This window comes from Festucalex cinctus, chromosome 13 (assembly GCF_051991245.1).
Source record: "Festucalex cinctus isolate MCC-2025b chromosome 13, RoL_Fcin_1.0, whole genome shotgun sequence".
In the NCBI taxonomy this organism is placed as follows: domain Eukaryota; kingdom Metazoa; phylum Chordata; class Actinopteri; order Syngnathiformes; family Syngnathidae; genus Festucalex; species Festucalex cinctus.
In genome coordinates, this window is record NC_135423.1 from 14,673,461 (window position 1) to 14,689,004 (window position 15,544).

Consider the following 15,544-nt stretch of genomic DNA (forward strand, 5'->3'; position numbering starts at 1 on the left):
TCCTGGAACCATGAGAGCCTTTTTATTTAGTCCTGCAGCCTTATCTCTCTTCTGATTCCAGCGTTCTTCTTTTTTTAACACTTTTACAGAGGGAGAGCGAGCCCTCCCCCTCAAGTATTCCACTCTCCCTCCCCATTAGGGGGGACGAGGAGATGGGTGAGGTCGCCGAGTCTGGAATGAATCAAGGGGGATGGGACGGCCATGGCTCGCAGACACCCCCATCCGCCCCTCGCGCTCCAATCCTGGTCCAGATGGGACCGTGCGTGGACTCCACGAGGGCGGGGCTCCGTGGCAGCGTTTGACAGCTGCAAAAATAGAAAATGTATCGCGCATAGAAGATGAGGGGAAGCATGCTGCTCCCAGAACCCTCTTGGAGAATGGACGCGTAAAAAACTCTTTTTTGTGTGTTTTTATTTATTTATTGTGTATCTCGAGAACCAATTTGGACTATGCACCGCGCCTTCTCCTTCCCGGTGACAGTGGAGCGCAGCCGGACCAAGGAGCGGCTAGAGGCCAGTTTGGCCGGCTTGTGCGAGCTGGAGCTCCGCAAGCAGCGTCAGGAGGGGCTGGTACTCGGGGCGCTTGCTTTGGGCGACCCGCGGCCCCCGCAGGAGCCCCCCAGTACAGGGGACGTGTCCTGGTTCAGCTGCTGGGGCCAGGATAACCTGACACTGAGGCGCCAGCTGGTAAATGACTTTTATTATTATTTTATTTTATTTTATTTTCATACTGTTTGAATTCTTGGAAGTCCAAACACACCCTTTACCCCACTTTGCTCCAAATTGTTTTCTTTGCCTAATCCGATTGCTGACTTTTACTTAATTGCGCTTTTGCCTTTGGTGCAGAATAATGAGACATTTCTGCGAGGGGGGAAAAAGTTACTCAACTTGATTAATAGGGTCTCTGTTCGCATGGGGCTGGAGGTTTATGCCTGTGGGCGAGCAGATCAGGGGGTGGAGCAGCCGCCGTTTGGAGCCCAGGCCGACTATTTAATGGCCCATTGTTCCCCCATCATACACTTTTGTGTCTTTTACTGCTTTACAAGCACACTCTTATTGCAGCTTTCTCCACATCATAAAGACATGACTGATTTTCATTTGTTTGCTTGTGGCCGACTTCTTTATGTCATAATTGATGAGGTGCTCTAAGTGGATTAACAAGAAGATTTAAGTGGAGACACGAGTTTTACAGCAGCGGAGAGGATTTATTTATTTTTGCCTGGAGCATCTCAGACGCCAACTTTTATGCACCACTGAGCATCAGTGTTACTGTACAGTGTACATATGCTGTTGTTTGAAGCATTACAGTTATTGTTATTGTTCCTCAGCTGTACTGTACTTCCTAGCCAACAGTTTGGACATGGTAACAAAAAGAAGCATTTATTAAATAAATGAGGGTGAATGAGAAATTAAATCAACCTCCTCCCCCTCCTCCTCCTCACACCCAGGGGCGCTAACAATAGATGCAAGTGCATGGACCAGAATACTAATGATGCCAGCTGAGAGGATGGTGGCCTTGAACACGACCTGTCACACCATTAGGTACACCTGAGTTCCAAAACGAGAGCTGGATCAAACGTCCATCTATCCAATTTTCTGTACCGCTGTTGTGTATGTTCTGTGAGCATGGAGAGCTGGCTCGGGCTTTCCAGTTCAGGGTCATGGGGAGGTCGAGTCTCAACCAAATGACATCTGGCGAAAAGCAGACTAAACCCTGGATTGGTCACCAGTCAGTCACAGGGCACATATTAGAGACAGACAACACTCAAATTCCCATCATCACTGAGACTGGGACAAGAAACCACATGGCCTGCATGGAAGTCAGGCAAAATTTACACAACTTTAACAATAAATAAATAAATAAATAAATAAATAAATAAATAAATAAATAAATAAATAAATACATGTGAGTGGCCACCAATGCGGGATGTCGTCTGTTTGCCCGAAAGGATGGATGGATATCTGAGGCAATCCAGAAGATGTGCAGTGGGATACATTGTACTCATCGACAATAATACATTTCTTAACATATAACACCAATCCACGAAGTCATTCTATTCAACACAGTTAGCGGTGGGCAAGAACTGATACCAGCCTTATTTTAAGGTATCGGTAGTCGCGATGGCCGTTTTCCAATCAAGAACTAGACATTAGACATGACAAGAATAGAAAATCACTTTACTTTGATGTAATTTTAAGGGAAAATGTTCTATTTGCATATACAGGGTCAGGCAAAAATGATTTGACACATTTGTAGGTTTAATAAAAGACAAGTAAAGTAAAGAAACAAAAAAGTGTTTTTATTTTCGAAAAGTACGTATAATGCCTTTTTTTTCATGTCATGCCTTTTTGTTTTGTTTCTATATAGTGCCATTATTTTTTGTTTCTTTTTCAGTTGATGCAATGAATTGGACTGCTGAACATCACGCTTTCATTGTGGAAACGTTTATCAAAACAAACAAATCTGTAACTGCAACACAACGAGCGTTCCACTTGCACTTCAAACTTGGAAGACATGATCCCATACCAGCTCGTAACACGACCTTGTTTTGGGTTACCAGCTTCAGAGCTACTGGATCTGCATTGAAACATCACTTCGATAGTGTGTAGACAATAACGGATCCCATTTGGCTGATTCAATTTTCAAAACCTAATGAAACAGAATGGTACTTTTCGAAAATAAAAACACTTTTTTATTTCTTTACTTTATTTGTCTTTTATTAAACTTACAAATGTGTCAGATCATTTTGCCTGACCCTATATATAAGTATTTCATTAGAATTATTTGTAACTGTTTTTCGGGGGACATTTTGTCATATTGGTACTTGGTATCAGCATTGGTGATGACCCAAGAGTTGACTATTAGAATTGGTCTGGGCAAAAAAAGATGCATTGAACATCCCTAGTTAAAATTAATGTTAGTACCTGAGTCACATCTTAAATGTCTAACAAAATTCTTGTCATAAAACAAAAAAAAGTTAACCGCTGAAGCGTAATAACTATCACAACATTCTACTGTAACTTTATCAACAATCGTTTTGAATTTGAGTCTGCCTTCTTCATGTAACTTTGATTAGAGGCAAATGTTGAAATTTTGCTTAACATCCACAAAATGTTGGCCAAATTCCCATAGTTATTGGGCTCTACCATCATTAGACTCAAGGTTCCACTACAGAGTCCCTCTGATTGGATATAAAGATGCATGCAAAACAAGAGTGTACGTAGAAGTGTTTCCACTCAGGAGACCTAGCGAGCGCCCCCGAAACCTCCGTTCTCTCTCCACCCCACCTCGCCAAAGCCTCATCAAAAACGGAGGAGAAGCAGTTGTATCAAGGTCTGCCAAGGAGACATGCCTTTCTCTCAGGAGGGGCGGGCTTGGGGTTGAAGGATAAGGGGGAGCGAGGGGGGTATTTCCTGTTTTCAATTTCTAGCCAACATATGTGGATCGATGTCTATTAACTATTTTGCCAACCCAAGCATGTGAGTAATTGCATGTGGAATGTCCCCACGGAATAGATGGCAGCAGCCGAATTGAATTCAGCTCGCCTTGTGTGTCCGAGTAGTTGGGACTGTATGTGTGTACGCAGAGGTGCCCCCCCCCCAGGCTGAGGCCAACCTCTGCTGCTGGTTTACAGTGTGAGGTGTTGACAGGGTTCGGACGGCAGACAGCAGCTGGTGACGCATGAAGAGCTGACCTCCGGTCCACTCACTGGTATTGTTAAGCAGACGGGCATGTCTGGAAGCAACGGCCGTGAGTTGGCTGCCCAAATAGCAATCGTTTATTTCATCAGTCAGTGCACTCGCACGCCACCTTATAAGGTCATAGTAGAGAGTCATTACAAGGAATGTAATGCTCACTTTCTATGGACGCTCTCATAGACATATTTTTTTAGTAATATTGTCACTATTGTAAAGTGTACTGCATCATACTATGGGGTACATACAGTATTGTGACTATTTGAACATTCTTGTGTAGCTACTAGTGAAGCTTCAGGGCCAACAAAGATGCTTGCCTAAATATTTTATAAAGTGCTGACCTACATTTACAACCTAAATTCCAATACTTGTTTAATGAATTTTTATTAATTTATTGCAAGTAGTCTATTCTCCTCATTTCAATGCGTTTCTCTTGGCTGCACTAATTCCAGTACATTTTTTTAGGTTGTTGTCACACTGAAGAACTGCTGCAGATGATATGCTGCGACATTGTACAATATTGATGGTTTGAATAATTGTGATATGATAGTAAATGCGACTTCTGCATGTGCATACTGCATGTCATTATGGGAAAAATGACAGAAATCAGAAATTGTGCATGATTATCTCTAAAGAGATAATAAATCCTAAAAAATTATGAATAAACAATGCCATAATGAAGGTCAAATGCAAAAAAAAAAAAAAATTCTTTCTTTTCTTTTTTTGTTTTTTTTGTTTTTTTTAACTTGTGCATGCACAAGTCGATTCCCCGTGTTTTTATGGGGTGGGCATGAGATTGAGCATTTAGCCCAAGTTCAAACGTACTTGCAAACACCTTCAAACATATTTCCAAATATGTATTAGCCAGTCAGAAATGTTTACTCCACAATGGCATCCACACTTTCGTAGCCTTTAACTTTGTGATTTGCTCCTGCTTGTATTTTGAATGAGTGAGTGGCAATGTCAGTATATGTGTTCCTTTTATTTCATGAAACCCTGATTGTGGATGGTACGATAAACAATTGCTTCTCAGCCAGGATAGCCGTAAAGCTAAGACTCTCCTCACACTCTCTGACTTATGAGATGTGCATATGATGTGCGTGTCTTATTGTGTCACCCTGGCCACCCCATTGAAAGTTTCTAACTCTGCCCCTGCATCTACCTCTCTGACAATCAAAAATGTGTCTATTATTGTCTCATTATATACAGTATGCATAATAATAATAATAATAATAATAATAATAAAAATAATAATAATAATACAACTCTTGTATGGTCTCTTATCAGATTGTGCAGGCCTGCCAACGAGTGTATCTAAAGATCTTATCTGGCTGATGAGGGGTCAGCTCGTGTGCCCTGTTAAGTCGTGAGCACATCATTAATTTAGTCTGAAGGACCTGTAGTGTTGTTTGGGTACTTAAATGGTGCCTTGCGGAGAGTGCACAAACACAGAGTCATCAAATTGCACTCATATTTGCACAAATATGCTGAGCTGTCACGGCTGTCACTCACACGAGGGCAGCGTGGCAAGTCGCACTCCATTCACAGCCTCTCATGACATCCATCCTCCCTGCCTTTGATTAGCACCCAGTCATAGCATGCTAATGAGCGCTATTCACTGTGGTTTTGTAAATAGGGATTCTTCGTATGTTAGATAAAACTCTACATAGGAAATCCTCATTAATCGTTCAAATGAAGAAAGAAAGAAAAAAGAGTGGACGAGAGATTCAATCTATGGATGTGTCAAGGGTCACATTCTAACATACTAGCGAATGACTGTTAGGCTGTCTAGAATGTGCAACAATGTTGCTAAGAGACGCAAAACACATGTTATGTTTACATTTGTAACCGACAGCATATCATGCATCATTGAACTAGCCACATCTTGATGATAAGATGTGCTGAATGTCCAGCTAGCGTTGCTGCTATCCAACTCCTTCCATATTTCAAGCATGTGACCCCAGCATGGCGCCTCTATTTGCAAATGTTGGATTCAATGTCTTCTTTTCTTCCTGAGATCAAAGAACTGGAGCCTCAAGCAGCATATTGTGCACTGTTTTGAATGAAGAAGCTTGTTTTCTTACCTGATTAAGAAAGTCGTTTTATGTTATTCCGATTCTTTCAAGTCCTTACTGTTTCGCCCTTATTCAACTCCCACATAAAGCATTTGATTTACACCGTTCCAATTTCATCATGCTCCAAAAATTCGCGCCACTCAGGCTCACATTTTTCTCATTCAACACAGTTGCATTTTTTTTTTTTGCACAATTTAACATTTAATATCCAAATCACCCATCCAGTTTCAATGGGACTGACATTCAACTTTCTAAAATAGCATTCCACTCCCATTTATACCAATCATCATCAATCGGAGGTGTGTGGAATTGATACATCCCAGTGGTTCAATTGGTATAATCCATTGTCCAGTAACCGGGCGTTGGGGCTTCAAAACCCATCTCCAACTGTAGCCTGCACTGGACGAAAATGGAGAAGCGCCCGTTTTTACACCAATCGCACATCGCCATTCTGCCCAAATAGGTCCAGAGGGTTCGTTTGAACCCCAGTGGTTTTGGCGAGTCAGTCTCAGGGGTTCGACCGAGGTCAAGACACACACCCAACTCATATGATTCGTTATCATGCAGTCCGCTTGGCTGTCATATTGCTTGGCCTATCTGTGCTCAGTAGTCAACATATGACTGTCATGGTGATTATTGTAATACCTTGGTTGGACGAATATGTGCAATGGAACGTATACTGTTCCACAGGGTTCAATTCTAGGGCCTTTGCTGTTTTCACTGTAAGTGCTGCCCCGCAGTTCCATATTGTTTTAAAGTGCTCTATAAATGTAGAGTTGAGTTGAGTGATGGGAGTCAGCATCCTAACTGCATGATTTGCTAAGTTGAGCAATTCTAGTCCAGCACATTTAGCAAAACTAAAGGAACTCTTCCTTAAGCTACATGAAGATGGAAAATACAAGAACACAACATTTTCTAAAATCAAAATGAAGAGAGCCAGATTCAGTGAAAATAATTCGCTCTTTACTCATCTTTCCACCAGTAAACTCTATGTCTTGAATTTGAAAATAAAATCTGATTTTATTTTTCAATGGGTTCGGTGAACGTACATAGGAAACTGGTGGAGTTCAATACCTCCGACAAGGTTAAGAATTACTGATTTAGGCATTTTAATGCATGGTCAAATAATGGAAGAAAGGTCTTGGAATGCGTTACATGACCAAATAATAAGGTATGTGCATGTTTATATATAAGCTCTTGTCTTTCTATCTTTGTGTGATACAAATCCTTCACTTTCATTATTTGGATGTTTCACTTTACTGCTCCCCCTCTTGTGTGTGTGTGAGTGAGTGTGGCCTCCCACAGTCTTGTCTGATTTAATTATAGAGAGTCCAGGAGTGACGCTGTCTCATTGGTCCATTCCATAGATGTTTATGTCCTGGAAATGAACCACTGACTGGTTTATGATCTCAGTCTCCTCTAGCACAAGCAGTGAGCTTTTTTTTTTTCCATTGTAGTATCTTAATATATCCTGTTAGTATCTGCACCCTCGTCTTCATCTACACTCTGAATGTGGAGACAAAGCGTGGTGATGTTGTCATGGATTGGCCTCTATGTGTAGCTGCTTTATGGTTAGGTGAGATGGGTTGTCATCCCATCCCCCACCATCCCAGGGCTGAGGATGCCGTAAAGGGGTAATGATAGATTGCGCACAGTGTGGTGAAAGCAGTCTGAGGGCATCAATAATAGACAATAATCTCACAGGAGCCTGCTAAAAGCTCCTGGCAATGAAGTATGTTGCCGGAGCACCCCATCAATTTCTGTAAAGCGTCAGCCTGCTTTATAGACAAACAGCACCAGGTTGGGAGCTCTGTGGAAGAAGGCAATCGATTGTGTGAAACTACAGTATTGAGTCATCGATAAGCAATGGTTTTAATCGTAAAACCAAAAATCCGAGCATACAAGAACATATTGATGGAGTGATACTTACAGCTTTGTTTGGGTAAACAATAACCACCTTCTTGAGACAAAAGGAATGACAGACTGTGTGTGTGTGTGGGGGGGGGGGGGTGACAAGGTTACTGGGCTAGCATAGGTTAGCGTGGGTCAATTGACCCTAAGCGGCATTTGCATCATGGGTGTGGTCAGACAAAAGAAAGAAGTCAACGTCCACATGCATTTTTGAGGTTTTCTTCGCACTCGAACAACCAAGGAGGAGTTGGAACATGATGTCAATTTGAGAGCATGCTGACATTGCGCAACCTTTAATTCACTTATGGCTGATCACAGGCATGCAGCAGTCTGAGGAGGGTCATTGTTACAAGACTTGACCAAGCAAAATAAATGTTGTTAGAGGTTAGCAGTTGCACAAATATAGTGCTTGTTTAATGTAACAAAATATGGTGTAGAACTGTTCTGCATCATAGTGACAGGATGTTTCTAATATTGTGTTTCTCTCATTCTAAATATTGTAATCAAAATATGGACTAGAAAGATCTGTCAGTATGATGTAGTGCAAACTACAGCACAATAAGCATTTTGTCGAATGCATTTTCATCAAAGCTGAGCATTTTAATGTTGTGGACAGTGTGTGTATTTCAGCAGAAAACAATGTAACAGTTGTCTGAGTGTCATACGAAAAAACTTCACTTTGTCATGAGGGCTTGCTCATAACGAGCAGTCTGTTTAACTCGAGCAAAATCAAATCAAATGTGTTCTGTTTGTTTGTGTCCAACATGGTCACATGAGAATTTTGTAATAAATTGTTTGAACAGCAAGCACGCAAAAGGTCAACTTCTCATTTGCTTCTGTTTAGAAGCCATTGGAAATAATGGGAATAGAAATAATCCATTGCAGGATCAAACTTTAGCCCTAAGGAACCCTTTTTTTTTTCTTTTTTTTTTAACTTTGCATGTTTTAAGTGTGCAACCAGTTCAGGGTGTACCCTTACTGCCGTACTTACTGCCCGAAGCCGGATGGGATAGGCTCCAGCAGCCCCTGCGACCCTTCTGAGGAATAAGCGGTAAAGAAAATGGATGGATGGATGGATGGATGGATTTTTTAAGTGGCATTTCCAAATTTACCTTTATCTATGTAACAATGAGTTAACCGCAGTTGATTGATAAAGAAGTGTGGGAGCTTGACCCATGTTTGTATTTCTCACAGCAAACTCCATCTACTTTTTTTCACAAATTCCTAGTAAATCACTGTAGGAACAGGCTGCAGGTGTGTCTAACACGTTGACAAGCTTGCGTGACAACTGATTTTGGTTGGTGCGTCACATGTTCTTAACATGAGTGCAAGTGTTCGACTCACTCCACTGCAACCACTTTCAAATGTTTTTTGAATAATTCATGTTCCATCTGACTGTTTCCTGTGTACTGTAAGTGTGCTTGTATAACACTACAGAACAGTCGGCCTGAAATGTGAAACAGAGCAGCAAATAACTAAACATAAATGGAAAAAAAACACAACAGCAATTAACTGAGCTCAACAAAACACAACAGCAAATTGTAAAAAACAAAAAACAACAACAACTAACTAAACACAAGACCAGTGTTATTACTTAATTCCAGCAGTCTTGCCTTTTTCTGTCATTTTTCCATTATAATCATTAGTGTTTTGTTTTAACACCCGGGGCACAAATTTTATTTTGCTTAAATTCTTGTGATTTTGTCCATAATATGGCTTTTCCTTTGGAGTGTGATAACTAAGTCATTTATGAATATTTTTTCAATTTCAACTACTCAAAATGTTCAGTGGCACCAGACCTATCTATACATATGTAGTTTTTTATTTATTTATTTATTTATGTATTTTTAATGCCCCTATAGACAATAATAGCAGTTTTGTTTTAATAATTTAATAATAATTTGTTTTAATTAGTTAATTATTAATTTGAAAATTTCATATGACACAATTAGAGGCTTGTTTTCTGAATTGAACTAAATTCTTGTGATTTTGTCCAAAATATGACTTAAATATTAAATTATCCTCTCATTAGCTCAGTCATATACAAGTAGAGATGTCATGCAAACTACAAAGAGTGTTTTTTTTTTTGTCTGTTTCAGAGCGCTCTTCAGAGTTCGCCGTGGGGTCTTGTGCAAGTGCTGGAGCAACAGGTGGGAGAGCTGCGCATCGACACTGACCTTCATGATGCCCCTCAAGGAGACACAGGTGACACAGGTACCTGTAATCAAGGGGAAGGCTTCCAGCAGGATAATGTGTTTCTTTTAATTATCTGTCAATGTTTTTGTTTTTTGTTTTTTTTGACAGGAAGTTATATGTATCAAAAGTACTAGTGGTAGTGGCAAGTCCGTGACTTGGTATCGGTGTCACGGACAATTGGTATCAGCTCAACAGTCGAGTACACATGCTGGTATCTGTTTGAAGTATAGTGGTATCTAACATCCCTAATTATTCTTAATTTATTTAATCGCTTTATTTGATTCTCATGATACCTTGTTTTGGCATGCATATTCTACAGCATTTAGAAGCATTTATTTAAAAAAAATAATAACAGCAGAAAAAATGGAAGTAATGTTAGCAACAAATATCAACTAGAATATTTCGCTAAAACTCTTTTTTTGTTGTTATATTGCTTGTTTGTTTAATATTGTATTAGCAGTACTAGCAATTGTAAGAGATGGAGGTGTAGGCTACCTAACGACGATTCCGTCATTTTGCGATTAAAACTGTGCCTTACATGCCATTATGTAAGTATCATCATGCTGTTCACATGAACTCATCTTTCACACGTTACCAGTTCAAGTATGATTAATTTGCATTTTCTACTGGCTTCTGTTTATACGTATTTGTTTAGTGGCTACCTTGTAGCGTGTACTGCAAGAAGCGTGGGTTTGATTGCTATGAAATAACCTTCTCTTCTCTCACACAAGCTGTACTTTTTTCTAGGTTTCTTTGAGTCAAGTGAAGGTCAGTCGCCTAAAGGGAGAACTTGTTCCACGGAGCCCGCAGAGATGGTCTCTTCCTGGCCTTACACCAGTGAAAGGCCCAAGTCTGTGGGTAAGAAAATAAACACACATGGTCCTCTTTCACGGTTTCCTGTTCCACGTGGACATCATTATAAGGCTTCTGTCAATAAATAACGTCCCTGCTGCCTTTCCCCTTCATGTTCTTTAAGTATGTGTTGCTACATCTCATATACAGCATGCCTTTGTTACCTCTGTCAAGTCCAAGTACAAAGTGTGTTTTTTGTGCGCAAGCGCAATAACTAATAAACAAACTGCTATTTACAGCATTTCACATTATCCGCATTTGTTCATCTTCACAGCTTTATTACAAATTAAATAAATTGCATTCTCCTCATAACACCCCGTAACACAGCTTGCTACAGATTGAATGAGTATTAGGGTGAGAAAAAAGACAGGAATTGGAAAGACAAGAAAGGCAGGCATCATTCCCATTCATTTGAATGTAGTTAGTGTGGTCGCGTATATTTTTACCACAGGCTTCGCTATTTTAATATTTAATATTTTAGCAAATATTAAATGTTATTTTTTACTTTAAGCTGATTTAATAATGTCTATTCCACTACTTTTGCTCACTTGAAAAGTGGGTGGGATCAAACAAAAGATCCTGAGTCGATTAACACATCAAGATGTAAATACCAAGAAATAAAAGCTTCAATTCTGAACTCTTTTCCCATATTATTGATCTGAAACCCAAATGTCTTCAGTATACAAAAAAAAAATAAAGTACTGTACAGTAATTGACCTTGCCGTTCCAATACTTTTGAAGGGGCCTCAAAATACTATATCACAGTAAATAGACATTATATGACAGGGATAGGAAACAGTGGAACTCCAGAGCTACTGTTATGTCTGTTTTCGATGTCTTCCTCCTCTAACACAGCTGACTCAAATGATGAGCTCATCAGCAAGCTCTGTCGAAGGCTGAGAACGATCCTGTAAAACAAATCAGGTGTATTGATGGAGGTACTAGTCACTGAAAACAGGCAGACCAGTGGATCTGAAGGCAAGGCAAGTTTATTTGTATAGCACATTTCATACACAAGGCAACTCAATGTGCTTTACACAAGGAAAGACAACACATAAGCATCAAGAAATAGTAGTTAACATTCAGAGGAAGAAAAATAAATGAAAACAGGTTTCAAAATTTACTAAAGTGATGTCTCGCCAGTGCCCATTGACACTCCTTTAAACAAGACCTTTTCTTTTTATGCCGCTTTTTCGGCTGAAAACCAGGATCGACTCATGTTGACGACTCGTAAGCCACGTTTAATCTCGAGAGGTTTTGCGAGACTTCCTGTCACATTCTTGAATGAACTCGGCTTGTGTGTGGTGTGTGATTGTGCAGTGTGGCTGCACACCACACACGGTACGTTCAAAACTGTAACTCCCATGATTTTTTCTCTTTACGTGTGGTGTCTGTCAAAGAGTGGAAATCGGCCGACAATTTTATAATCTTGCTGTGTGAACCAGGCCTTACTTACCACTGCTATATGATCTTCCAGACCTTTGCTTCAAAAATGTTCTCAATCTGGAACTTTTCGCATTTTAGTTGATGAACTCTGAAGACCAGTTCACCTGCTATAGGAAGTACTTCAACCTGTCTTACCGATTGCGGAATTTGGTTGTGCAACCGCTATTATCCGACATTAAAATTGTGGTGAGTGAAATGCAGGTTGGTCAGGCCAGGAAATGACCCACAGTTAACCTCTGGCCGCAATACATGAGCCTTTACGAAAATGGTGACATGGATAGGATGATGAAAAGAGAGGAAGAGTACATCGCTGTGTTTGCAGAGTATGTAACATCATCATCATCATCAGAAATGGAAAGTACAAACCATGCCAGTTTGGCTTTAGTCACAGGTGCTTCTCATAATGACCTTGTTTACATGTTGGTTGAGTACAAGCACCTGTAGCTAAGGCCAAACTGTGGCAGGGTTCTTACTTTCTGGACCTGGATTTCCCATCTCTGATCATCATGTGGGTCTTGTAAACTCAGCTATGGTAATCTTTTGGCCTTGCGAGAGTTCCTGACTCCAAATTAAGCAGTACCAGAGACATAACCACAACCTAACAGAATTTCCTTGGGGGAAGTTTGCACTGAATTAGTGAGTGCTGGTTGGTTAATTATTTTTGCATAATTCTGTGGCCAAATAAATTAAGACAATTAAAGATTAAAAAAATAGATTATATAAAAATAAAAGAGTAAACTTTTAAAATATGATCAATAGTTGCTGACAGTTTAATGGTTCAGTGGTTCTAGTCAGCTTCTTGACTGAAGTTGGTAAAGGTCGGCTCGAGCTCCAGTATGAAAATGAATGGATGGAAGAAAAATCTGCTCTTCTTGCATGCGCTTGTTTCCTTTTCATGATGACACTGCTCCCTAGTGTAACACTTAAACCACTTTTTTTTTCTATTAGGAGACCCTCTCATGTTGAATGGGGACACAGACATGACAGTCCCTCAAAGTGGCCTGCCTCGCTCATTCTCTGCCCCCCACCCACCTCTGGAGGGAATCGCCGAGGAAGGGACACCAGTGGACTCGTGGATGCTGGAGCCCAGCCGAGACGAGCAGCATCAGCAGCATCCGGGTGATCAGCTGACAGAGCAGGACTACCAGCAAGCCATGAGAGTGGAGGGTTACATACTTCATCTTGTCCAGCGTCACACCCTTTCACCACGGCCGTGCCAGCCTCGCACTACGCTAAGCCCTGATCCGCCATACAGCTTTACCCCTGCACATGCATCCCTACACAGGAATAGCCCCTCCATTTCCACAGAGCAAGGACATCCAGGGCCTCAAGTTGACCTTTCGTCCAACCCAAAGAGCCCGAGTCAGGGTTGTGACCTTCCAGAGGGTGAGACCTGTGGAGGAGAGGCCCCATCTTTGGAAGACGAGTGTTATTTGATGCTGCCCTACCCCCAGTGTAAGCCACACTCCCTGACTGGGAGGCTACCATCACCTCTGCCCTCCTTGGACCCCAACTGCGGTGCTGGGGCGCTTAACCTTTGTTGTGAACCCTCAACCCCCCAGCATTGTCCACAGCCCCCAATCCATCACAAGCACAATCTAGTAAGTGCTCAATACATCCCTGGGCAAGCCAGCCATGCCCCCTTACGCTCCCCAAGACACTTCAACCCGGCGCAGTCCAAAGCCCACCAGGCCTCTCCGGACCACCACAACGCCAAGTCCAGAAACTCAAGGAAGGGCCACAATGAGAAGCAAAAGTCTAAAAAGTCGAGTAGTAAAACCAATCGATCCCAGTCAGAGAACAGCCTCCTTGGCCAGCGGGTGGTGCCCGAACGCAGGTACAGCACTACGGAGAGGCATCAAGGTCGAGGGGATCAGGCTCAAGGTCAAGTTGCTAAGATCCACAACAATGACAAAGCAAACCGACGTTGGTGTTCCAACCTGGAGCTCAGTCAAGACGAAGGGGAAAACCACATGGAGCAAGGACATAGGAGGCAACCTCGAAAAGCTCGCCATGGTCATGCCGGCCACCACCAGCAGCAACATCATCATCATCACCACCATCATCCTCCACAGCAGCATCAACAGCATGCCCAGCGTTGGCACTCAGACCTCCAGCAACGAGCGCCACTTTGCCAAGGAGAGGACGCCTACGTTGGAGCTGCCCCCGCCGAGTCCTCGTCCAGCATGAGCGAGGTGTACTCGCCCGCCTCCAGCTCTCTCTCCAGCGACTCGGATGAGAGCGGGGGGCTTGTGTGGCCCCAGCAGCTGCCACCTCGCCTCGCTACCACATCCTCTTCATCCTCACCAACAGCGCAGGCCGCCGCCGCCAACCCGCCCGCCCAACCAAAGGCCTTTGTCAAGATTAAAGCCTCCCACGCCCTCAAGAAGAAAATCCTCAGATTCCGCTCGGGATCCCTCAAAGTCATGACCACCGTGTGAATTGGTTTCAAAAGCAAAACATCACTGTCGGTTGCAGCTTTTCTCGGCTCCCCGCTGTACTCTAATTATAGGCTGACATGTCACGGTTGTTTCCGAAAAGCATCCACATCAAAACTGATGGCCTCCCATCTTCCCTTAAATGACGTTAATTGACGTGATGCCAAATTGCACAATGTTGACAAGGCCTGCATTGTTGCTATGGAGCTGATGTCCAAAGGAATTATTATTATTATTCATGGCTCATCCGTTCATGCTTCATAAATTCTCCCTGTGTATGGCAGCTTGTGAAACTAATATGGTGACAATGCTGTGCAAAAGTCCTTGGCCGCCACTATCTTTCTCGTTTAAGTAAATACTGTAGCAGGACAAGATCCAGTACCAGATTATGCTAGAAATACAAAAAAATATATATAAAATCAGTTGCTTGTTACCTTTTCATCGGATAAGCACAAACACACAGTGGTAAAGATCTGCACTTGACTGAGGGACTTTCTTTCCAAACACTGATGGAACAAAAAACGTAAAGGGTGGCCTGAAGCTTTTGCACAGTACTCCACAAAATGACTTCAAGACTTGGCAAACATCGCCCCATGAAGTCATACATATCATTAATCTTGACAACGACTTTGCTAAAAGCCTGAAAATATACTCTGTGGTTTGACTTCAAACTCAAAACAGGAGATTTATTATTTTGTAAACTAGGGCTCAAGTTAAATAACAACCTTTATTTTTTTTTGTGTTTGCATTTTGTTCACTCACAAATCATGGTCACGGCAAGAATGTGAGAGCAGTCTGTCTTTGATGAACCTTCAGAATTTAGTAGATTTTAATCTACTATATATATATATATATATATATATATATATATATATATATATATATATATATATATATATATATATATATATATATATATATATATATATAT

At 41.5% G+C, this 15,544-nt stretch overlaps 2 protein-coding genes across 3 annotated transcripts in view; one reads left to right on the plus strand and one right to left on the minus strand.

The window, feature by feature from the left end:
* The window catches only part of LOC144033067 (C5a anaphylatoxin chemotactic receptor 1-like), a 463,289-nt gene that overhangs the window by 435,108 nt on the left and 12,637 nt on the right, over positions 1-15,544 (minus strand). The window lies entirely within an intron of this gene.
* Positions 344-15,411, plus strand: LOC144033368 (dapper homolog 3-like). 2 transcript variants are annotated; one of them, XM_077541412.1, is made up of 4 exons: positions 344-686; positions 9,781-9,895; positions 10,625-10,735; positions 13,124-15,411. In XM_077541412.1, exons 1-4 carry the CDS (start codon positions 450-452, stop codon positions 14,614-14,616), a joined length of 1,956 nt encoding a protein of 651 aa, XP_077397538.1. In that variant the 5' UTR covers positions 344-449; the 3' UTR covers positions 14,617-15,411. The 2 variants fall into 2 exon arrangements, with proteins under 2 accessions (XP_077397538.1, XP_077397539.1); XM_077541413.1 differs by having other exon boundaries at positions 9,781-9,886.